The following is a 24,948-nucleotide window of genomic DNA, read 5'->3' as shown; positions in this document are numbered from 1 at the left end:
GATGATGATAAAAATGAAACTCGAAGTCATTAAACTCTGGATTAATGTAATAGAAAAGTACCTACACGTTCAATCCTTTCCTCCCATGTATCAGCAGGTTAGTGAGGGAGCAGCGACACCTCGTGGTAAACTTAAGCCCAACACGTGTGTGAAAAATGTTATTGTACTGGAATAAGTGTTTGGTGCATAAGTGTTGCAAAGACGAATCCCAATGAAGTGCACGGACATTTTCTTTATTTGTCTTTTATTGGTGTGAGGACAAAATGGAAAGAGTCTATTCGTGTAGAGGTACAGCAGTTTTACAAGTCGGGTGTCAGCACAAATTTTGTCTCTACATTACATGACCTCAAATACGGTCAAGTTGTGCAATTTGGGCTAAATGCAGTTTAACATGCAGCTTGACCTCGTCTAACTACTACTCACTATTCAGTTTAGCCCACTCAACAAAGTTTGCTGCCCCGTTTTTTAATCATAATCATCAAGTCTATAGGAGAACAAGAGGTTTAGTGGGACTCGTGCATAAAGAAAATGACTATATGGCTTTAAAGCTGATCCCATCTAAGAGACAACAGTTCGTTCATTGAATGCTTCGTTCACAAAGAAAACAATGTTAATGAAAACATCCTGTAAAAAAAATTGGAACTGAATTTCAATTCACTTGTTACCGTTGATGCATTTTAAGTTGTGGTAGAAAGGCAATATGTGAGTTGGCTTAACTCGAAAGATCTTTTTAACCTGGCAATAATATACGAGAAGTGCATGACAAACAGAATAGTGCAGAACCAAAACATGCATAGGAGTAGTAACAATGTAAACATTTAAATTGATATGCTTGTTTAATAATCAAATGCTTTAAGACACTAATTTAATATAAGCTATTAAAATGCATTGGAAGAACTTTTGCGTGTGATAAATTCTCTTACTGACTCATTAAAGCCATGCAATTGGTTTTGAAATGTTAATTCCCACGATAGTCATATGTGGCATGCACTTTATACTCCATGTGCAGAAGCCTTGTGTGGCTAAAGATAATAAATGCTCCTGGTTTTGATTTCTCGTCTTACTTTTCTGAACAAATGGCACTTCATCTGTAGGCTTAAATTCACAGTTTTACAAAGTAACTTAGGATATTTGCACATTCCATTGCCTAGAATGAAATGTGAAATAAACTGATTAAAATCTGGCACTAAATGGCAACAAGGCTGTTATCTTTGAGCTAGGCTGTTGGGAGGCATTTGTCAAGGAAGCAAAAGTAACAGCTTCCAAATATAAATCTATTTTACCTGCATCAAACGATAATAATCTGTGTAGCTATGAACATCTAATGCCATTATAAACATAAAGGCACTCCGTTGAACTCACTCAAACATCCTCACAGTTGTTCATTATTTATCAAGCATTTAAAGATTATTAAAAAAACAAACAATAAAAGTATGGATGCCAAGACCGTGGCACATTCCCGAGGCTTTAGGCCTGCTCAACTTATTTACACATGGACATTTACAGACACTCCTAAAGAGCTATAATCCAATTCCCTTACATTACTCCTTCTCATTGTCACAGACAAATCAAAGGAAAGGAAGCGACTTTATCAGACAGACCAAATATCAGTCATTAGCTCCAACTTCAGCACAGATCCATGGTGTGAACGACTTGTGCACAATTAAAAAGACAATACATGTTTATATACAATGAAATGAAATGAATTGTGGGCAATGGGAATGAGGGCTACTAAATAAGATGGTAGAGAGAGGCAGAAGTCACAGCACCCGGGACCTCTTACTGGCCAGTGAACCATGCTGAAAGAAAGGAGACAATATGGGTCACCAAGAAAATACTTTTAAGATTTCAGTATTAAAACCTTTAGTATCCCTTTAGTAACAGTACAGTAAAACAGGGGGCAGGAGAGATTGTTTTGTGGTAGGCCCATTTTCTTCGTTAAAAGTCCAGGGGCTGAACCTCCCACAAAGTAAACCACTTTATCCGTTCAAATGATGTCATATATTAATCACCTGACGTCAGGTTTCCCCAGAAGGTTTTTTTTAAATAATTAAAGTACTTTTTTAAAAATAAAATACTAATTAACAGATATTTGATCTCTGACGTATCAATAGCCCTCAAAATAAACTTGGAAGCCATAGGTTCTGTGCCCTGTTGCCTATCCCTGACATACAACATTAATATACTTAAATAAAATGTGGTTTACACAATATACAAATAAATAAGTTGAAATAAATAAGTTTGAGTCCAAGTTGCAAGTTTAGAGACTACTTATTACTGAAACATTAGCAACTATAATACTTTCTGAATACAGCAGGACATGGATGAAGCTTTGAGGAGAAGAAATGGAGCAGATTCTTTGTTGGGAAGACCAGCAAACTTAATGACTATTAGGAAAATCCAAAAGATTTCTACTAACCTTTGCCTGTTTGTAAAAGTGAGGAGCCAACTCAACAAGCCAAGACGATTCTACAGCAGTCACATCTCGCATAAAGTACTTCGTTGTTTGAACTACTTCATTAAAAACAACCCTGAAAATAAAAACAAATAAAAGAAATAAAGCAATTGCAAATTTGCTTCATCAAAGTAAATCTTACAAAAGAAACACTAACCATTTTGGGGGTTTCTCCCCATACAGAACAGAACTAGGATGGATATGAAGCTCACGGTCATCTCGCAAAGTCCTGTTTGAAAATAAAGAACACACATTTGTGAGAGGAAGAGGGAATGAAGCTATAAATGGGTAGAATTTAATATGAGGCATATAATATTATGGCTCTTTGGCTGCAAAGCCTAGTCTCTCATTGAACAACTTGCTATGCAACATTTCAATGATTATAACTGAACTGAAGGCAAAAAGAATATATCACCTGTAGGAACCAGAGTGGTGAATACGAGCTGCATTGGCAAAAAATCCAGACACAATACACCTTAAGATCACATCCGGGTCACCTGTGAGTACAAAGGAATATATGAAACGGTTTTAAATATTCTGAATGTAAAATGATGAAACTATTAATTACTTATAAAGGCAAGGCAAGGCAAGTTTATTTGCAGTATTTGCAAATAAACAGTTTATTTCCTGTATTTGCCTTGCCTTACTGGAGCCAAAGCCAGCAACTATGAGCCGTAAAGAGGCACATCTATAGTCGAAGGGCAAAGAAAAAGACATACAGGATACTGCCAACAATTTAAATCTCTACAGACAATTTCAGTTAATATGTATGCTTCTGTGCTGTCTGGAAAATTAGTATCAAAGAAAGGATATTATCTGCAATCCACTTAGATATAGGCCTTACTATATGCTGTAAATCTACAAAGTTTTGCTGAAGCATTAGTCTAGTTAGTGGTTAGAGCTGCTGCTGCTGCTGCTATATACACTGTTCTGATTTCAGTGCCGTGGGTTTGGGTGCCAGGTCCCGGTTGACGCCCTTTACCCCCTTTTGTCCTTTGCAGGTTTGTCAAATAAAAGCTTACTGGCCAAAAATCCTTAAGTTCTGTGCAAATATACCTTCGCTGGAAGACTTTGGGACCTTAAATTTGTTCATAAGACGACGCAACTGCTCTCGTACGGTCATCGCTCGCTGCAACCCCTTGTAATTCAAGAAGTGTTCCTGGCACCACTGGGAGCTCTTTTGATGCTGCAAAGACAAAAAAAGTTCACATTAGAAAACTCTATAGAAAAACATTAGGTCGCCGATTACTAGCTGTTATTCAAGACTTATAATATTCACAATTGGAAATAACGATGTTGGAAAAGATCAGAGGAACAGCTCATGTGATGGAGATAAAGAGGCCAGACGGAGACGGCCGAGAACCTGCTCGGAAGGGAACTATTTAGAAAAAGGATGAAGAGTTGGACAAGTGTTTCATGGAGGATGATTCACTGTGTTTACCTCGACAAGTAAAGGTGATGTACCAAAAATAATGGCACAAGAACAGACCCTAAGCATTGCCCAAAACGTACGATCAGGAGACAGAACACATTGATTACCTTTATAAATGCTTCATAAACATTGAGCATGGTGAGGTGGTCTCCTTCTGCAACAGCAAATTTCCGGTGCTCTCGGGCCTGTGGGGTTGGGATAAATGAAGTTAGAAACACTCTTCACAGACTCTTTAAATGTACAATCAGTTTACAAAACATATTTTTACGTACAGCAACTTTTTTCTGATTGGGAGGAACAACAAATATATTCTGAATTTGCATCATCGCTGCAATAGTGACTATTTCCTTGGAGCACCCGAAGTTCCCAGACTCAAGAAGCATCTTTGCAAACATGGGGCTGAGAGGAAACTCTGCCATCCGCAAACCCATTGGATCAGTCAAGCGGCCATAATGATCCAGGCCTGAGAAGAAAGAAATCAGGTCAATTAACAGTTATTATCGTCAAATACAAACTTCAACTAAAATAATTATCGAAATAAATGTGATTAAACTGACTTAAATATTCAGTCTCAATCAGAAGTTTAAGACAAGTTGAAAAATGGCAAAAATGAAAAAAAAAAATGTTTGGATCTTAACAAGGTTCCAAGTATAACTTCAACATGCAACAAGAAGAAATGTTAGTGAGACCACTCTCGCAGCGCGCCATCGCAGTAAGTCATTTTGAATTTCTTAAAAGATCCTGAGTGAGGGTTATAAGGAATGATTTAAAAAGGCACCGAGTAGTGGTACACAACAAGGACTACAAAACAAATATACAGTAAGGCCGTTACTGGTGCCCAGTGAAGCCCAATAACCATCAGACGATTCCCACCTGCAACTGAAGGGCTGCAAAAACAAATACAAAAACATCTTCAGAGAACTCGTCTCCATAAACGCCACAGAACTGCCCATTTGGGATTTGCACTAGAGCAACATTACTGGTGTGACAAGCAATCCACGTGAGATGTTTTCCACACACCACAGGGAGGGGGCGCCATAATGATCTGAGGTGCTTTTTCCTTCAGTTGAACAATGGAGCTTCAGCTGGTGCAGAGGCGTCAAAAGGCTGCTGGCTCAGTGCAGATGTTGCAGAGAGCATCCTTCATGACCGAGGACCCTGGTCTGTGTGGGAACCACTGGGCTTTTCAACAGGACAATGCTTTAATTCACAATGTCTGCAGGACAAAGGACCTCTATAAGTACATCACTGTTTTGGACCATCCTGCATGTTCCCCTGATCTAAATCCAATTGAGATCGTTTGGAATTGTTGTCTGCTTTTGTAAACTTCCCTTGCCATCCATACCCAGACAGTAGATGTCCTTCGTGAGGCCGTCTTCACCACTTGGAGAAATGTTTCCACTGTCCTCCTGTAAACGCTTGCATTAAGACGCAACTCATTTTTGAAGGGGTCAACAATAATGATGGAGCTACTCTATCCTGAGTTCATGTTTGGAACCTTGATTTCAGTTTTGAGGGGGTTTCCTTTTGTTTTTCCTTTTGTGGTCCTAAACTTTTGATTCTTCTTGGTGCATATAGAACTTTTACTTGGATCTTTGTTAAGATCCAACCATGCAAAATTTGATGTTTTGCTTATTTTCCACTGGTCTTAAAACTTTTGATCTGGACTGTATTAGAAAACGTATGATTTCTTTATATCAATAATCTGACTAGATGTAAAATTTTGTTGTTTTACCTCCCAAAGCATACAGCAACTCCAGAGCTTGAACCATAGTCTGAGCGGGTGGAGGCTGCAAAATAAAACAGCCAAATCACATTTTATAGTAGTTTTAGATACCAACACATAATTAATATGCAGAATTATTTTGTCTTGTCCGGGGCATGCGCACAACTATTAAACTGCATAAGAACATTTGATTCTACAGTTGGTGCACATCTTACACAAGGCTTACAGCAGAAAAATGAGCTACTCACTGAGAGAAAGCTGAAGCGCAGCACATTGTCAATGCCCAAAGCTTTGAGCTGCAGGATGACAGGGGCCAAATTAGTACGCTGCATCTCTGGCACAGTAGCGGCAGGCAGCTTCTCATAGTCCTCCTCTGTGAAAAGGAGAAGGTTGAAAGAACAAAGCTAGTAAGGCAAAACAACAAGAAAAGACTCCAAAAATAGACTGAATTAAGAATGACCCCTATACTTGAGGTGGGCATTAGGCAGGGAATAGGCGACCCAGACAATTGCCAAGGGTGTCATCTGCTGGAGGAGCGCAGAATTGCAGTAACATTTCTTTTTACCTCTGATGTCTATGTCCCTGCCGTCTACAACATTGCAAACTACACACTTGTAGTTGTTTTGTCGAAAACTAAAGATTTTAAGCTTTCAGTCCTCTGGCCCTAGCAGGTAGCGATATTTTTTTCAGAGATTCCAAGTAATAATCTCTCGTTTACACACCTCTGTTGACACTTGAGAAATGCATTTACCTGTGTATAACCTAAAACATTTCCCTGGTCGATTTCTTCCAGCTCTCCCGGCTCTTTGGCTCGCTGATGCTTTGGAAATCGGCGTAATAACCAGCGATTCAAAGGCAGTGCGGGGATTATAGGCCCGCAGTTTCACAAATGCGCAATCAATGACAAATACAATGCCATTTATTGTAATGGAAGTCTCTGCGATGTTTGTAGCTACCACAACCTATGAAAGATCAGTAAAAACAATATCGATGAAATGCACTTTGGTAGATCAGTGGATTTTGTTTGTTTTGTAGTCAGACTAACCTTACGCACTGACGGGGACGTCCTCTCAAACACTTTCATCTGATCAGCATAAGGCAGTCCAGAATACATAGGCAGAATTCTGAGATGCTTCTTCATGCCATAGCGAGACAAAGTTCGGGCTTGCTCCACTAGAAGAGATGCTACTTTATCTACCTCTTCCTGAAAAAGTGCAAAAGTGATTCCGTTATTCATAACATGTGAATTAGTGGAGGTACAAAGAGTAACCAGTACAATTAAAGCCACAAACCTGTCCAGTAAGAAAAGCCAAGACATCTCCATCATCTTCAGTCTCATGAATCTTCAGCACAGTCTCCACAGTAGCCTTCACATAGTCTGGAACAGGACTGTAATCATACAGAGCCATTAAAGAAACACTTTTGATCAAATTTGGATCTTTATCTTAGGACGTCAGCTGAATACCTAACTGTGTAGAAAACATCCACAGGAAAGGTGCGTCCTTCAATTGTCAGAATACCACATGTGTCTTTGTTGGGATCACCAGTATCGTTCAAGTTGAAGAACTCGTGAAATTTCTAGGGAAACAGATTATTATTCAAATAAGTTAGATCAGAAAACATCAACAGTGGAGCTGCACAATATAATGGCAAACTATTGTTATCCAGCATCAGCTGAAACAATATCCATATCGCAAGAGTGGAGGCGTCACCAGAGGCTAGAGGAGCTACAGGAAACAAGAAAGGAACAAACGAGGAGGTATCCTGGAGAGATTCACAGCTAAGCCACATATGGCTTCTATTGTTTTGGCTAATGGCTCGTTCACCAGAGAATGAAATAGATTAACTGCTGAGCTCTTCCCAGAAGTGAAAGACTGTTGTGGAGCGGAAGGAGCTGCGCAGGAGGAAGAGGATGGAGGTGGAGCTGACCAGTGCAGGACACCACACTCTGAAACAACTGGGACAAACCCAAGAGGCACCGTTTCAGAGGAGCAGAGGAGACTGAAGGCAGCCAGAGAGGTTTCCTCCGAGTGCTACGGTTTCCTCTACCTCCAAAAACATGCAGGTCAGGTTGACCCACAGCAGCAGCGCGGCACAGGACTAACACCTGACCACTATTTCCTTGTGCACTTGTACAATGACAAATAAAAACACTAACCTACGATACTGTATGTCACTGACTGAGGTCACTTGCATCTTAAGTTTCACAAGTTTTGGTTTGCACCAAATTTTAGCCATGAGATTCCTCATTTACTTATGTTTAGCCATGACTTGGTCCAAATTTAGTCTTTAACTTCTATTATAATAGACACTGTATGACCAGGAAACAAATTGCTTTAACTTTTAGTTTTAATTTAATGTAACATACTGCATTAGTAAAATATTGCAATATTGTCATCGCAAATTCAAGAAAGTTTTGTTTTATATCATGCAGCCCCAATTAACAGTGTCATTAGCGTATTCTGTTTGTTGAAGTTGTCCAGAATGAAAAACTGCAGTTCTTGCTTTTAAGAAAATTGCACACTATAGCAGTTTATGTACATAATTTACATATGTTTTTTATGAACCTTTTTTTGCTGACTACTTCTCTTCATTTGGTGCTCAAGGCCTGCTTTTGTCAGTCTTTCATCAGTGTTTGTCAGATGTCAGATCAAAGTGACGTGATCTCATATTTCTTTTCTTTCAACACAAGCAAATCTGCACATCGTGCTGTCACCTTGGCATCCAGAGTGGCAGAGGCTACAATCACCCGCAGGTCCCTCCGCTTCTTCTGAATCTATGGAATAAGCGAGAATTAAAATGTACAAATCAAAATTATCTGCCAGTCCAACTATGTTCTTTCTTGTAACCAGCATTTACCTTCTTTAGTAAACCAATGGCTATGTCTGTATAAAGAGTTCTCTCATGTGCTTCGTCCAGCATCAAAACACTAAAAAGAGATAATTAGATGAGCCTTATGTAAAACAAAATGGTTTTATATTACATTATTTACCTGTATTTTTTCAAAAGCGGATCAGCCATCATTTCTCGCACCAGCATGCCATCAGTGAGAAACTGTAACAGGACATAACTTAGTAGAACCTATAACAATAACTCAATAAATTCAACACAGATGTACTAATATAGGCTACCTTTATTCTTGTAGCTTGGGGATCCGAATGGTCATCGAAACGTATTGTATAACCGACTTCATGGCCCAAAAAAGCACCCCGCTCCTCTGCAACGCGACCTGCCACCTATGAGGACAAAAGCAAGCTTGTAAACAATTGATCTGTCAAAGAGGGGGGAAAAAATCAATCACTGATCGTTAGAACATTGTAAAGTTCTTACGGAGATGGCAGCCACACGACGAGGCTGTGTCACCCCAATGACCTTTCCCTCTGCAGCCCAACCAGCTTCCAGCAAATACTATGAGAGACACAAGGAGGAAAAACAATTACTGCTGGAGAAAGCTGGTGCCTTAGCTCAATTAATATATTAAAGCCGGTGGTCAAAACGTTGTGAAAATACTAGCTACAGAGCAACAAAACAAGTTCAAGAAAAGACCCATTTAATTCGTGTTAGTCTACTGCAGTAGTGGGCACTACTTGACCAAGAAGAAAGAAAAAAAACTCACCTGAGGTATTTGTGTTGTCTTGCCACATCCTGTCTCTCCTACAATAATGACGGTTTGGAAGGTCTCAACTAAGTACAAAATATTGTTCCTGTGCTGAACAGAGGATATTTTTTTACATTTATTTACAAACACATCATTTCAACAAGATATCATTATCCATAAGGGTAGTAGTTTTGGGACAAAACCTTAAAGACTGGGAGCCTCTGCCGTTGTTTCTCTATGGACAGAGCAGTGTTGGGGTTGAAGATAACAGGGGAGCCGGTGGTCTCAGAGCTGAGCTCCCGCTCCTCTGCAATGCCAGGTCCATCAGTCCCTGGACATCAGCAGGAGGGAAAAACTTATCATGTACATGTAAGAGACCGATTCCTCGAAATCGCTGCAGAGCGACTGTCCGTCAACTACGTAGCAATTCATCATGTTATAATATGCCCTGCCATTGCGAAGTTACGTTAAGATAAATTATACAGCCACGCTAAGCTGCTTCGTTTATCACTCCAGCACTGACTGACTGAATGTTTAACGCCCTAAAGGAGGTACATGTATTGCACTTACCCGGCTTCCAAAATTTCTTCGTGGGGAGAGAAGCCGCCATCTTGGCTTCTATGTCACGTGGTTTCAGCAGCAACAACGTCACGAGACGAAATACTCTACATCATGATGGCAAAAGTAAGCATTTCTTTTTGCTGTTTTTTGTTATTGTTTTGCCCTTTTATGTTGCTCCATTTTTCTCATTTCGTGTTTTTTTATGTGTTACTCTTTATTATAATGTATCTCAAATGTGTTAATTGCAAAAATCCTCACACCACTCTTCACCTTTGTTATAGAATGTAAATAGATTTACTTTTGTAAAAGATGTCAAAAAAGTTGCATGGGTGTATGTAATAAAGGACAATGATACATTTTGATTGAAAATGGAGGTCAGTTAAACCTCACGTTTATTGAGTTTTAAAAGAGTTGATCAGAAAACACATTCTTTTAAACACCAACCGTGAGTGTCAATACTATGACCCATTAATATTCTTCTTCACTATAAAATACTGAAAAATGTTGCATCAAACAAGATATAACATTGATACAAATAAATGTAATAGATGAATTTACAAAGTTTATTTTATTTACAGACACCTTTAAATTAAAATTTTAGTTTAAAATGATCTAAGACTTTATGCAGTTGATCTGCTGAAACTGAAGTGGGGAAAACTAACAAAAAACACTACATTACTTACTTAAATTATTCCTGTAAAACCTTTTCAGTGCTAGCTAGCTCCAAAAGCACTGTGGGGAAACATATTGCATATTTCCTCCCTTGTTGCTTGGATGAATAGAGAACAGGGAACTAATTCCAATGCCCATTGTTAAATACTTTTAGTTTAGTTTTTTTTTTTTAAATCATTTATGTTTAATTGTCGAACTGCTTGTTCACAGATAGAATGAGAAAAAGACAAACTGACTGATCATTTTTAGTGCTGTTACAGACATGGCAACTCTGGGTGGAGAAGGAAGTTAAACATACATCAAATGTAATGCAAGATGTCTGACAAGAATCAGCTCTGAAATACAAAATAAGTTTACAGAATACATTACAGGATGGTCAACTGTTTCTTTTTTTCCAGATTTCAATTAACCATAGGCCCACGATGTACTGGCATTTTGATGTCATAAAGTACTTGGAGCACTCCCCTCATCATTAAGCCTTGGAGGGGTTTGGATTGAAATAAAAATGATATTAATGTCCAAGGAAGATATTAGTCAAAATGTAGAGCTGTGTAAAAGATTATCCACACCACCTAAAGAAAGCAGGAGACAAACACCAGTAAGATGCAGTGAAAGTATTGTCCAGACTTCAATTTCTATAGCACAGTTAGTGTCAGGTATTAGAATATTTTATAATTCAACCTGCACAAAACCACTGTAGTAAAGAGTACAAGGGTAATCCTTCGAGCAAATCCCTTCCACAGGCAATAATTCACACACGGTTCAGTCTGATCATCAATGTAGTCAGAATGGCCAATATGAAGCCATTTATGGTGAAACAACAGAGTTTGCTATTTTTAAAATCATAATAAAAAAAGAAAGTGCCCAAATAATCAAAAGTTTACATACCCCAGTTCTGTGTATTGCCCCCTTTAACATCAATGACAGCTCGGAGTCTTTTGTGGATGAGGTTCTTTATTGTCTTTGCATTGAGCTCACCCCAAAGTGGTTCAATGATATTCAGGTTAGGAGAGATGGGCACTAACGGGACCTTCACTTCATTCTGCTGGAGCCAGTGACATCAGCGAACCACCTCCATATTTTACAGTAGGTATGTTTCACTTTTATGTTATCAACAAGGCCAATGATGGTCTTAGGCCTATGATGAAAAGTGCACCATACCTACTGTGAAATATGGAGGTGGTTCGCTGATGTCATTGACTCCAGCAGAATAAAGTGAAAGTCCCGTTAGTGCCCATCTCAGTCTCCTGACCTCAACATTATTTTATTTTTATTCATTCGTTTATCGGGACAGCACATGTTAATGAACATACATGGGTCTCATGCATGTAAACACGCCACGCCAGACTGTAGCCTTGGGCTAATTTGCATTCACAAGACAGCCCAGGAATTTACAAGAACTGGAGGCTTTTTGCCAAGAAGAATGGGCCGCTTTACCATTAGATTATATACAGAACTTTCTCCAAAACCACCACAAAAGATTCCAAACTGTCATTGATGTTAAAGGCAATATACTGTATTAAAAACTGGGGTATGTAAACGTTTGATCAAGGTCATTTTGGTACTTTCTTTATTCATGATGATTTAAAAATAGCAAACTCATCATTCATAATCTTTGAAAAATAATTTTAAAGGGTATGTAAAACTTTTAAGCACAACTGTATGTCATCATAATGCATCACCTATCAGTAATGCCCTTTTTTTAATCTCATTTGGATCTCTTACCAAAAAAAGAGCAAACGATGTCATGAATCCTTCTTTAGTGAGTTCCCATGTGCCTCCATATTCTTCCTCATCAATCTGTTGAAAGCTGCTGAAGTACACGTAAAGGACCCCAGCATTTATGACACAGAATCTTGTAAAAGAAACAACAGGTTAATACATTTTTAATGACTGCCAAGTAGATTAAATGGGACGAGAGATGGGAAATTAAAGCATATTTACATGGCTATTCCCAAAAATCCTTTTAATGGAGCAATGCCCCATATCACACCCAGTATTACTGCTATAATTTGTCGAAACCAGTAGACCACATCTAAAAACTCATCCTGAAAAGACAGAAAATGAATACGATTATTGACCATATACAAAAAAACACTGTAACTTCCATTTATTACTAGATTAATTCGACAAAGAAACAACTCTGCCCATATACTAAGTTATTGATATAGAACTGTACAAAGACTGCAATTATGCCTAAAGAGAACTGTATGCCATGGCTCGTAACAATCAACTTGGAAACAATGATTTCCAAAAACCTGCATTAAAACTTAAATAGCCCAGCCATAGCCATAACTCAATAATCCCTAGCATGTAGGCTAGCATGTCCTATAATTAGCTGTTTAGAATAGCCTTACATAGGGCACTTGCATACACTTTAAAAGAGTTTCATTCAGAATCCGGACGCAAAGATTTTCGACAAGGGCATTACACTGACCTTCTCTTCCCAAACGGCATTACTGTTGAGGGCTTTGGTCCATGTGGACTGTTTTACACCTCCATTCGCCAGATGACTGTCCTCTTTCCTCTTTGCACTGCTCGTCATTTTGTTTAATTTCCAAATGTGCAAGCCCAATATTCTGCACCTCAAAACGCTTTAAATGTCGGGAACGTATACACTGTTTGGAACAAAGGTCCGTAAGTAAAATTGGTGAAGGTATTTTTACACAAACGCTCCGCTGATCTGACAGATTTTGGACGTTCTCCTTAGAAGACCTTCTGAGCATGCGCAGACCCGTTTGACCCCAGCTCCAAGGAACCAATGAGATAGTGCGACGTTTCCGTTCCCGAAACGAATCTAATGGACAGCGTCCCCTTGTGGTCTCAGAAGTCACGAATTTATTTATTTACTTACTCATTCATTCATTCATTCATTCATTCATTCATTCATTCATTCATTCATTCATTCATTCAGTCAGTCAGTCAGTCAGTCATTACGTCATTACGTCATTCATCTATTCTACCCTGGTGGTTATGAGCTTTTCAACTGGGCCAAGGGAGATAAGGCTACTTTAAAACAGAATCATTAGCAGTAGGCCCTATGTTTATTTTTGGACTAAAGCGGGAAAACTTCAAAAGCCAAACCTTTGTCTTTGTAAATAATGTTTACAATCAACGATGTAGCAGCACTTGGAAAAATGTTCTCGCCTAATTTGATTCAATTTAGCCTATGTTTTTGAAGGGCCAGCAGGGGGCCTCTGATCTCATGAACAAAGTCTAATGCATGTCCTGTCAACTTGTTCTCTTTCAAAGTCTGTTTGATGGTAGGCTGCATTGTGAAAGTGCTTTACTGGTTGTTATTGTGTGATTTGTTGCCTGCACCCTGAAGTTGCACTTGGTTTTGGGAGTTAATGATTGAATAAAAATTCAAACAGCAACAGAAATAACACTATACATGGAAGTTCTGGGGAATTTTGATCTCATATTCTGGACTCAAAGGCTTAATTGTTGGCGTATTAACCTAATGTGACTTCAAGTTATTGTAGCTGTTAGTAACTCAGCACAAGCCATTGTAGATTAAACTGAAATGGCATCCTGTCCTGTGTGTTTGAGTTGACTGCAGCCTGTGTGTTGTTGTTTTGATTGATCACCTGGGGGCACAGGTGAGTTCCTGTATTAATGGACTTGTGGGACAGGTCTAAGAGCAGGGGCAGCGGGCTTCTTTAACCCATTGTGTGCATGGTTCTACCCCTCACACATTGGGCTTGGGTTAAACTCGGGACGGGATGTGACTGACTCACTGCTGTCTCTGCGGTGTAGCTCACGCCAACTCTACGTCTGTGACGTTTGCATCACGTGTCCGTCTCTTTGCCTCGGTACGTCTGCCGTATTTTCCTCCTCTGCTCTGCCTGATTAATCGAGAGCACCAGACGAAATAAACAATCGCAGCACACGAGCTCTGTGGGCTCCGTGTCACGGTGATTTCAGCCGGGTTTCAGAAAAGCGCCTGTACCCAAAGTTACCATCAGCAGCACCCCAGCTGTCTCCGGTGTACGTACTGCTCAACTGAGCCCGTACAATTGTAAAGTTTCCAAATTCTGCGCCTTCAGCGACCCGACACAAAGACAGGTGAGTGGGGTTTGTAACTATTAGATATCTAACTATTCGAGCCTATGCAAACTTGTGCGAAGCCCACCTTCGTGGGCTTTGGTGAGGCGGTGCTGCCCAGCTGCATGTCGCCTGCTTAAAATGGCGACAGCCAACGGGAGGAGAGAGAGGTTTTGGGCTGGAGTTCTCCCTTTTCTCTGATTCTGTCACTGTTCTTGAATATATGATAACCGCGAGCCCACGAAGTTGGGGTTCACTCCGCCTGACTGACTTGCACAGAGTGAGCGCATCATTGTCAGAAATGCTTGACGCTGTTGCGCTCAGATTAACGCCAATGAGTCTCCAAGTGCTCTATTAAAATTATTATTTTAAATCCTGTGAACTTTTTAGGCTATTTAAAAATGTCCATGGACTTGTGCTACATTTGTCAGTCACATTGGGCAATTGCCTACTTCTGATTTCAAAGTAAAATATGTGAGTTAAAACTTTCTGTAACTGTCTGAATTTCTAAATACTATCATTTTGTTTTTATTTAGATGATAGAACATTAATTTCACCTGATCCTATGTTCATTTACTCTTTCTGCCAGGAGAAGGTTGAGAAAGGGATTTTGTTCTCCTTTTTTTATCATCATCATCAACATCATCAACATTGTTGATAGTGTAACTCATGGGATTAGAGGGAGCTTTCTCAGGCAGCTAATTTGCATCTGACGTCCACGTGAGGCCAGAGACAGATAACTTAATCCAGGTAGCTGCGCATTACCTAGTTCACCCTTTGATTCATTAGAGTAAGGGCCTAATAAATGCTCAATAGCTCTTCTATCAGAACTGGTAGATTCCCTTTGTCAATTCAAATAATGGGCTACTTTATTACTGTGGAGGAACCATCTCCTTGGTTTGGTGCACTAATAGTTGATGTCTTGATGTATTGTTGCCCTTTTGCCTACTCTAGAACTTAAAAAAAGTATTTATAAAGTATTTGTAAAGCATTGTTTAAATCTCAGATGAGGCTCATTTTTGTGTTTTGCAGAGCGCAGGCCAGGCCTGTTGTGGCCCCTCTCATGTTTCCTCTGCATGCAGGTTTTGGTCAGCAGCAGTAGCAGCCTTGGCTCTGCTTGGCTGGTTAACAGCTTGTGATGTCAGCCATTTTAGGTTGGGTAGCACAGCACGGTCTTCCGCCATTTTTCTCTCCCTCCTATTTCAGCAACCCTCTTTTGAACGCCTGCATTGACAGTGACCGCAGCATTTCAGGTATCCATAAACCAGACAGTCATCCACTCCTTGACCTGGGGACCTTGATTAGTTTGGTGTTTGAAATAAACATACCTGCATGCAATTTTTGCAGAAGATTTGGGACCTACCATTATGAGGAGAAAGAGACTGAACTTGCTGTTGCTGTTTTAGAGGGTGTGGAATGAGTTGGGATAATGGTTTGATGGCATCACAGGAACCCTACTGATTGTATCAATAATTAACATAATTAGTGTTTCTTCTATTCAGACTCAATGCTGCCTTGGGCCAGATTTGACTTCAGACAAAGGCTTTCAAGAGTCAGCAACAAGCGTTGCTTAAGCAGATGACTAGTCAACAACTCCCCTGAGCTCACAGGCAAGCGTCAACTCTGGCCAATGGCACGCCTTGGCGACAGCGCCCACACCTTGCTAGGAGACATCAACACCATGCAGGGAGGCAGTGAAATAGGAGCAGGGCAGTGACTCTCCAAATACCAGTCCCAGTGATGTGTGGAACAAACCCGCCACACCAGCGTCAGGGGCTGCTAGAGCTGAGTGCTTCAGAGAAATGGACTTGGAGAAAGACCGACATAGAGGGAGAGAGGGTAGGAGGTGGTTGCCATTGGAGACCGTAACACAAGAGTGGCGCTGCCGACCTGTCTCCCCAGGCCAAACTTGGATGAAGCAGGAACAGTGAAAGGAAGTCAAAAGCCAATAAAGTGCTAGTCCTATGTTACTGAGCAAATTAACCAGAGCCACCCAAAGTGAGGCAAGAGGGCCCGACATCCATGGATCTGCAGGGGCTTAATCTAGTCAGTGTTGTGCTCTAATTCAGGATTAGTTACACTGTCAAATGGCTGGCGATACAGATGGAAGCTATACAAATCTGTCAGTTTCTGTTTGATGTCACAGAAGATGTTTTCGATTTTGACCCGTAGCCAGCTAATGCCATATTTGCTACTTGATGCAAAACTCAAGCCTTCAATCTGGGAATTGAGCAGCTTTTCAAATTGGATCCCATAAAAATGGCAATCAGATTGGATCTCATGCTAGGCTAGTACATACTCTCTGACTAGGCCCACCTACAGAAAGGCAGTAGACCTGGTTGAGGTCACTTCTGACTGTACATAACATGCTCTATTTGTATTAAAACATCAAGTGATGGAATTAAACCAATAGTCTTGGTGTCACTGGGACAAACCAATTCAGCAAACAGGGCTTGCAGACAGGCATGCAGACATCCACCCCCACACATACACACAAGCAGGGCCAAGACCACGCTCACCCCACCACACCCCGCACGTCTCCTCTTCCTCCGTACTTTGTCTCACAGGAAACCCACACGAGCTACAAGCATAAACCCACCATCACGCCATGGTCACTCAACCTGTGCGCACCGTTTGAACAGTGATGAGCAGATGCACTCTTAGCCGTTAGTCAACTAACATATGGGTTCCTGTGAGACAACTCACAAACTATTTTTACAAGCAAATACAGAGTCTAGCAAGTTCTGATTAGCAGGCTGAATGATTTGCCAGCAGAACTGACAATTCACTTGAAATGTTGCATTTATTTACTTTACTATTTACTTACTAGTTAAATACAGACCATTTGTTTTTCGCATACATACATCAAAAGTTTTTAAAGTTGTCAACTGAACTAGGTTACTTTTGAGTTGAAGACGGTTGCTATCAGTTCACCTCAATAAAGTATACTTTAACCTTAGCAAGGCCTATTGACTGACTTGTTAAGGTATACTTTATTGATGCCCATAGGGAAATTTGTTCTCTGCTTTGGTGGGCTGTGGGCAGCCGCTGTAGGCAGACGCCCAGCGACCCATCTCCAGATGTGGAGCCAGGCTAATGGTCAGAAACACCTGGCTGGAGGATAAACCCATTGTACATATTCTTAGTGGTAAGGGAAACCGGAGAAAACCTACGCATTTGAGTTGGACATGCAAACTCCACACAGAGAGGCCCCATCTGGCCCAGGGATCGAACCCAGAACCCCTTCTAGTGTTAACCGCTGTGTTACCATGCTGTTCAGATGTATTTAAACCTTAATTCTTTCTGCTTCTAACTGCTAACTAGGACAATGCATCAAAGGACTAAGGACTTAAACAGCCACAGGTAACACCACAAGAAACCAACGCACCACAAGGGCTACCCTGGATATCTCTCATTCACCTATTACCTGACTTTTTATTACATGATGACATTCAAGGATAAGTTATAGCCAACACCAGGTTGCATTAGGTCAGAACATTCCAGCCCCTGCAGTGGAGGAGGGAGGGGTGAGGTGGACTGTGTGATTGTATTTTGGAGCAGGGGGGCGGGGGTTGGCCGGGTACAGGGCTGCTCGTGGTGGTGGTGGTGGTGGTGGTGGTGGTGTAGCTGCTGGAGGAAAATTCCTGGCTCAAACACCTCACTCCTTCCTCCACAACAGCTCACACCCCTCGTTCTCCTCACCCTGTCCCATCCCCCACCTCCCACTTACGCCCAACAGGACCACGTGATGGATGGCTGGAATTGCCCACCCATAAGCCTTTGTGAGGGTCATGTGACCAGGCAGCCTTGGCAGCGCTGTGCCCCCTGATGCAGAACTGAATGGCAGGGGAGTGTTGGAGGGGTGCGCAGTGGCCCAAGCCAAGGGCAGTTAGTCTCCCTTGGGTCTGTATGAGCATCATGTTCACTTCACTGGGAAAACTTGTCTGTTAACCCCTCTCTCTCCATCAACTCCAAAGCTGAGTTTTCATCTCAACATTCAGATCCATACCGTTTGTACAGCTCGATCCTTAATCTGGAAAACATGACAATATAGTGATGAATAGTTTGCACATTTATTACATGGTAATAGTAATAGAAAACATCTGTGTCGGCTCTAAGTAATAGGAAACCATATTAATATAGTGAAATTAAACCATGACTAATAATAAACTCAACTGGACTGAATTGGCACTAAACCAGAACTATCCTTTCTGTTTTTCTAAAAGCAATCACATATAAAAGTTAAAACTTTTTTCATTCTTGAGTCTGACTTTGTATTTTGGGACACAAATTAGATCCCAGGCTGACCCTGGGTTAAAGAATTTGTCCCTTTCTAATGTATGCGAATGAGCTCTTGATCTTCCTGAGCAGGAGTTGTCATGTAAGTGCAGAGTGACTGGTTGATTAATTGCCCCGGAACCGTCTTCCAAATCCTGCTCCCACATACGTCTGTCTGTCTCTGACAAGAAGACACCTCTACAGAGCGCTTAACATTTCTCTACTTTGATTAATTTCTAGACACATCGTGTGTTTGCATCTTTGGTTTTAGCTAAAGATGCAGGATGAAACTGCAGCTTGGAAACACCAGAAAATGCAGAATGTGCTCTCCTCTCTGTTGGGGGTGTGTCCGCGTGAGGGGAAGTGAGGCAGAGCCGTGTGGGGGAGGGTACAGAAGGGGAGACTACCAGAGCTTTCCCCAAAAAACTCCAGCATAACAGCAGTTTGGGCTTTGACTGGCAGTGATCACACAAGGAAACCACAGAATCATTTGATGCATGCCATTAAAAACCAAAGAATACTTCTTGGGGACGTGCTGGTAACATGAATGAATTTGTTTATTTTATAGTCATTTTCATATTTTATTTAGTAGGTTTTGGTAGTTTTGGTTAGTTAAGAAGGAATATGCAAAACACATTATAGTTCTGTAAAGAAATACTAAATTGATTTTCACTTTTTTCTTACAGGACGTCCTCTGGACCGCAGTGAGCGAATGACCTGAGCCGTGAACATGCCCCAACATTCTCCATCCCCCACGCCTGGCCTACAGTGAACCAGAAACTTGCCTTTTTTCTCTCTCACACCGCCCTGACAACCAACTGGTCTCGCCATGGCCAGCAAAAGGAAGTCCTCTACCCCTTGCATGATCCCCAGCAAGGCCCCACGCCTGAATGAAGGAGATCAGGATTCTCCAATTTATCTTGGACCATCCAGGATTCCGGAAATTGATCGCAACACAGCCCCGGATGTGGGCGAGGAAGGGGAAGCAACAGAGGCGAAAGACGGCACTTATACCTGTCGGCCTTGCAACTTTGAGACCCAGGATCTTAACTTGTTTTTGGATCATGTGTACAGTGGGCACCCAGATTTCCGCGCTGACTCTTGCTTCCTTTGCCTCACCTGTGGAATATCATCTGCTAAATTCGAAGGGCTGGCGCTTCACAATGCCCGAGTTCACCCCAGCACTTTGAATACCTCTCTGCAACTAAAAGTAAAGGACAAAAGGGTCATGGTGGAGCAGACTTTTGTCAACACCACAGAAATGGGAAAAGATAATGAAATTGCTATTTCAAAAACCCCAATTATGAGAATGTTGAAAGGCAAATCGGAGCCTAAGAAGATAGTGGTATCGCACACAATACTGGACGAGCCGGAGTCGGTTCCTGCATCAAGAGAGACTGACCGGAAAGACATTACTACAACAACAGCGAATGTTAGTCATGTCCCCACTCTGGTCCACAACAGCACTGCTAAAGTCATGCCCTCTGCAATACAGATAGTCAACGGGTCAGGTGCCTTGCCAATGCTGAAGACACCCATAACGCAAGTAAGTTGTCAATCATCACGCATGTATATTTTTAACTGCTCAACTTTTTATGTAAACTAAATTACTACAATGTTGTTATACTTTTGTAGGTGGTGTCTGTGGTTCAGAACAAAAACGTGCATCACTCCACGCCTGTAGCTGCCTCGAATGTCTCCTCTTCGTCATCAACATCTTCTAAAAACCTTCCCAAGGTATTTTACAGTTTATGTGCACTTTGTAAATAATTGCTCTTAAATAATCATAATGGCTGCAGCTAATTTTAGCTGTTGACAAGCAATCTTTTTTTTTGTATCATTGGTTGAATTGTTTAATATAAAAAAGCTTCTGTTTCCATTCACAACATACGTACACTGCAGCCTTCTAGTCATAGCTGATCCTAATGGTTGTTGCAACCCTAAGTATAACACGCTTTATCTTTACATTTCAGGTGATGATTCCTTTAAGCAGTATCCCGACATATAGTGCCTCAATGGACGAGTCATCCTTCCTGAAGACTTCTTTTAGCAAGTTCCCGTATCCCACTAAGGCTGAGCTCTGCTACCTGACGGTGGTCACCAAGTTTCCAGAGGAGCAGATCAAGATTTGGTTCACTGCTCAGAGACTGAAGCAGGGCATCAGCTGGTCTCCAGAGGAAATTGAAGAGGCGCGGAGGAAGATGTTCAATACCATAATCCAGACGGCACCAGCCGCTGCACCGAGCCTGAATAGCACCGCTCAACACACCATAGTTTTGCCTGCTTCACTGGGGGCCACCGGCTTGTCCCAAATCCTTCAAGGGTCTCTAGTCAGCCAAGGAGGGGTGATCGTCACACAGCCCATGATGGCCAATGGTATTCAGGTCAGCAGCGCTCCTGTGGCCCTCGCAGTCACACCCAAGCCACAAGCAGCTGCCCGCCCCATGATGCAAGCTCGACCTGCCGCCGCCCTGGTGGCAGACAAGGGAGTTAGCATGGTAATAGGGACTGTAGGCAGCAGTAGTGCAGGGAGAAATGTTATTAGTCCGAGTAATAGAAACGGTACCAGCTCTGCTAGTAGTGGTGGTCAAGCAAGTGTTATTAATCTAAGTCTTGGCAGCAGCAATCGTGCAAAAACGAATATTGTCAATGGTAAACACAGCGATATAGAGACCCAAAATAAAAGCAAGATTAAGGAGCGCATCCAGAGTGCAAATTCCAAATCTAGTAGCCCTGTTGTATTGCAAAATGACAACACAAACTGTAAGAGCAAAGACACTCAAGGCACAAACATTGATGATGATCACTCCTCTGCCAGTAATTCTCCAAATATCCGAATGGAAGACGCTGCATCGCCCGCCTCGAAATGCTCCTCCCCCTCGCCTGCAGCCCCCTCCATCTCCGGCTCCAAAACCCCCGTCAACCCTTTTCTGGACCCCACCTTTTACAAGGGCAAGAAGTCACAGGAACAGCTCGGCGCTTTGAAAGACAGTTTTCTGATGAACCAGTTCCCCGACCAGGAAGAAGTGGACAGACTTATCGCGTTGACTGGGCTCACTGTAAGGGAAGTCAGAAAGTGGTTCAGTGACAGGCGGTACCATTTACGCAACCTAAAAGGTTCGCGTGCCTCAGGGGGACCGGGCAAGGACAAGACTTCAGGTTCGTCCAGTGCCCCGGGTACGCCTGCTAACCCGCTGGATCTCTCAGATGCAAGCAGCACACCGGACCCTGCCCCCCAGAGCCCATCTGCGTCACAAACTCCCACTTCTCCAGTCACACCTTCGCGACGAGCCCCAAGACAACCCTCTCCAGACTTCACTGCAATACGGTATAAGGAGAGGGATCCCTATCAGGTAGGAATTTGTATTTATTTAGATGCACCCACCTAGTCATAACAATTGACTCTGTGCATTACTTCAAATCATAACACCGCTGCCCAAGAAGTGCCTTCCTCAATCCAGCACGCCAAAATAAAAGCACACAGCTGCAAGAATATAATTAAATAGGCACATTTTAAGTGTTTTGTCTGTTAATAGTTAGGCAGAAAGAAGGTTGAACTAATGAACTGCTGAACTAATGAATAAGATGATGCTTTTATTTTGGTGTGCAGGATCGAAACAGGAAGTCACTTCTTGGGCGACGTTGTTATGATTTGAAGTTATGAACAGGGTCAATTGCACAGCATTCAAAGAGTCTAATATTAGACTAATTCTGATGTATCATATTGTATTGTGAGTGCTTATGGCGTCATTTTTTAAGAACATTAAAAAAATGGTTTGTTTTCAAGGTGAAAGCATTGGAGGCGAGCTTCACCCAGAACCCGGACCCATCCAACGAGGAGGTGGACAGACTCCGAGCTGAAACTAAAATGACCAGACGCGAGATCCACGGCTGGTTCACGGAGCGGAGGAAACGTGTGGCAGCCGAGAAGAAGAGGCAAGAGGAGGAGCGGGCCATGAGAGAAGAGGAAGAGCAGCGGCAGCAGGAGGAGGAGGAAGAAGAGGAGGTGGACGAAGAGGAGCCTAAAGTCAATCCTATAAAAATCAACCTGAAAATGTTAAAGGTGACCGAGGCTAAACAAGAGGGCGACGCTTCTGATGGTTCCGCAGCTAATTTACAAATCACACCATCGTCGTCGCCTGGTCCAAACCAATCCTCAAAACACTCAACGCCTAAAACAATTGTGTCTCCCAAACCGACGTCTTACCGAGGCAAAAAGACCCCAGACCAGCTGCACATGTTAAAAAAGATCTACGCACGGACACAGTGGCCCAGTGCGACCCAGTACGATGAGCTGATCTCAGGTACGGGGCTGCCGAGGCCCGAGGTGGTCCGCTGGTTTGGAGATTGTAGATATGTACAGAAGAATGGACAATTAAAGTGGCTGGAGTCGTACCAACGCACTGTGCTGACTGAGGACCTCGAGAAGGGAAATGACCAGGCTCTACAGGCACATCTGGACAACTACGGCCGGCTGAACGAGTCCGAGGTACACGAGTCTCTAGACCTGTGATTCTTAACTAGGGTCGGCGTCCATGGTAGGGTTGCACGCACCACCATGAAGGCCGGAAAATTATCTTTATCTTTCTACATTGAAGCTGATATATGGATTGGGCCCCAGGTTTCTTTGTAGTGAAGTCTAAAAGTGAAAGTGCCCTAAAGTTGACATAATCTCTAGAAACAAGTTGCTCATAAATTGGAATTATGATCATTTTGACCCTAAAACAAAACCATACTTTCAGTAGATGATTTTATGTGTAAAACCTTCTGTCGGCCGTGGCATTCTTTGTGCACAGCTCGAGGATTTGACAGAAGCCAGCGGTTTGACGCCTGACCTGGTGAAATACTGGTTTTCCACCAAAGCCTCTTCGTTCCAGCTGCCCCAAACGACCGGGACCACCACTGAAGCAGCCATCCCAGGTTCAGAATCAGAGGCGCAGCTGCCAGGATCCTCCTCCCCCATGGAGCCACAGCCCGGGGCAGGAAACGAGGAGAAGATGGAGCAGTCCGTGTGTGGCGTGTCCAAAGATGAATAAGACAGTTTGGCACAAGGTGAAATTCTTTAAGATGTGCTTAGTAAGAATAAGGAACTAAGGTTCTTGGGAAGTTTAACAGGGGGGAAATAATAACTCAGGTAAAAGTAAAAACATTTTAATTATGTGTTTCTTTCCAGGAGCTGTTTGAAGAGGCTTTTGTCTCTGTTGAAACTGCTTTGCTCGTGGCCTTTGCGCAGGAATCTGTTCCACGGCCACTTCACTGGATGAAAAGGGAATGATACTTTCACTACACAAGACTTTAAAATCCCTCATTTTCATCTTTTGAGCACTCCATTCTTTCATCAGAAGACTACTTCAGAAACCTGCAGACAGTGCCATCGGTGTTTCTTTTTGACTGTTTATCAGAGTATTACAAGTATAAGTAGGATATCATGAAAATAGTAGAGCCTGAATATCTCTCTATGGAGACAAATTGGGGACAAAACTGTACAGCTCCTTGTTATCAGGTGCTTGCCTTAATGTCAAAAATAATCCTGTTTCTTTTTTCCATGTTATGCACTCAACACTTTTCTGTCATGCTCGCAACCTCTCTGAATGTGCTGTCATTTTGTGGAACAGCAGCACTGATTTCATTTCTGGACCTGGAAGTTCGTCTGGATTATTTGTTTGGTATACTTCCTTCATTGCTGTACAGTTTTTGCAACAATTTAAAGCGGGATGATTTGTGATTCATAGAATACAAGCATCCTGGTGTTTAATAAGTGACTTGTATTTAAGTATGTAATGTTTGTGTCGTAGCTTCAAGTGCTGCTTGCCGTTGATGTTGGGAAATCATTTTTTAATGGAACTTTCCTAATGTATTTGTAAAGAACGTAGTTTACCAAGTTCCATACTTAAGCTTGTTGTACATTTTTTACAAACACTATTTGCAAAATAAAAAAAATTATGTAATACTCTTTATTGAACCATTTTTATAAGCTCCACACACCCATTATTCACAATGCTACAGGATTGACAGCCCAAAGTAACACCAGAACATTTTTCAATTTCCAAGACTGCTAGAGATACAGAGTTACATTGCTGAACCGGGTAATTATCCAAAGACTCTATGGTTTAGCAAATGTTTGAGAAGATTTTTATTTAACCGTTAAATCTTTAGCCACTCAGTCTCAGGAAAAATGT

At 41.7% G+C, this 24,948-nt stretch overlaps 3 protein-coding genes across 4 annotated transcripts; 1 reads left to right on the top strand and 2 right to left on the bottom strand.

Annotated features, from left to right (window-relative positions):
- Positions 1-681: 681 nt before the first annotated feature.
- Positions 682-9,840, bottom strand: dhx35 (DEAH-box helicase 35). Its single transcript, XM_079559165.1, has 21 exons — positions 9,782-9,840; positions 9,415-9,542; positions 9,230-9,322; positions 8,944-9,021; positions 8,745-8,849; positions 8,606-8,667; positions 8,473-8,542; positions 8,330-8,389; positions 7,079-7,191; positions 6,906-7,002; positions 6,659-6,817; positions 6,365-6,575; positions 5,862-5,986; positions 5,623-5,677; positions 4,160-4,350; positions 3,995-4,072; positions 3,512-3,641; positions 2,871-2,952; positions 2,613-2,684; positions 2,420-2,531; positions 682-1,799 (listed from the first exon to the last, which is right to left on the bottom strand). The coding sequence occupies exons 1-21, from the start codon at positions 9,819-9,821 to the stop codon at positions 1,761-1,763; spliced, it is 2,100 nt and encodes a 699-aa protein (XP_079415291.1). The 5' UTR covers positions 9,822-9,840; the 3' UTR covers positions 682-1,760.
- Positions 9,841-10,202: 362 nt separating this feature from the next.
- rab5if (RAB5 interacting factor) lies at positions 10,203-13,188 on the bottom strand. The gene is made up of 4 exons (XM_079558716.1): positions 12,882-13,188; positions 12,389-12,492; positions 12,170-12,299; positions 10,203-11,016 (listed from the first exon to the last, which is right to left on the bottom strand). The coding sequence occupies exons 1-4, from the start codon at positions 12,987-12,989 to the stop codon at positions 10,975-10,977; spliced, it is 384 nt and encodes a 127-aa protein (XP_079414842.1). The 5' UTR covers positions 12,990-13,188; the 3' UTR covers positions 10,203-10,974.
- Positions 13,189-14,114: 926 nt separating this feature from the next.
- On the top strand, positions 14,115-23,819 carry zhx3b (zinc fingers and homeoboxes 3b). Of its 2 annotated transcripts, none has more exons than XM_079559158.1 (6): positions 14,115-14,512; positions 19,456-20,315; positions 20,405-20,506; positions 20,743-22,122; positions 22,557-23,258; positions 23,566-23,819. In XM_079559158.1, exons 2-6 carry the CDS (start codon positions 19,599-19,601, stop codon positions 23,803-23,805), a joined length of 3,141 nt encoding a protein of 1,046 aa, XP_079415284.1. In that variant the 5' UTR covers positions 14,115-14,512; positions 19,456-19,598; the 3' UTR covers positions 23,806-23,819. The 2 variants fall into 2 exon arrangements, with proteins under 2 accessions (XP_079415284.1, XP_079415285.1); XM_079559159.1 differs by lacking the exon at positions 14,115-14,512 and adding an exon at positions 19,166-19,307.
- The last annotated feature ends 1,129 nt before the right edge of the window (positions 23,820-24,948 follow it).

The sequence above is a fragment of the Gobius niger genome (assembly GCF_951799975.1).
Source record: "Gobius niger genome assembly, chromosome: 6".
Taxonomy (NCBI): Eukaryota; Metazoa; Chordata; class Actinopteri; order Gobiiformes; family Gobiidae; genus Gobius; species Gobius niger.
Note: the sequence above shows the minus strand (reverse complement) of the source record. Positions and strands in the feature narration are given on the sequence as shown.

Coding starts and splice junctions, on each gene's coding strand:
- zhx3b (XM_079559158.1), top strand. CDS start 19,599: ATGGCCAGCAAAAGGAAGTCCTCTACCCCTTGCATGATCCCCAGCAAG. Junction 20,507..20,742: donor CTTCTAAAAACCTTCCCAAG/GTATTTTACAGT, acceptor TTTACATTTCAG/GTGATGATTCCTTTAAGCAG. Junction 22,123..22,556: donor AGGAGAGGGATCCCTATCAG/GTAGGAATTTGT, acceptor TTTGTTTTCAAG/GTGAAAGCATTGGAGGCGAG.
- dhx35 (XM_079559165.1), bottom strand. CDS start 9,821: ATGGCGGCTTCTCTCCCCACGAAGAAATTTTGGAAGCCGG. Junction 9,022..9,229: donor AGACAACACAAATACCTCAG/GTGAGTTTTTTT, acceptor TGTCTCTCATAG/TATTTGCTGGAAGCTGGTTG. Junction 8,390..8,472: donor CCATTGGTTTACTAAAGAAG/GTAAATGCTGGT, acceptor CTTATTCCATAG/ATTCAGAAGAAGCGGAGGGA.
- rab5if (XM_079558716.1), bottom strand. CDS start 12,989: ATGACGAGCAGTGCAAAGAGGAAAGAGGACAGTCATCTGGCGAATGGA. Junction 12,493..12,881: donor ATGCCGTTTGGGAAGAGAAG/GTCAGTGTAATG, acceptor CTGTCTTTTCAG/GATGAGTTTTTAGATGTGGT. Junction 12,300..12,388: donor GGATTTTTGGGAATAGCCAT/GTAAATATGCTT, acceptor TTCTTTTACAAG/ATTCTGTGTCATAAATGCTG.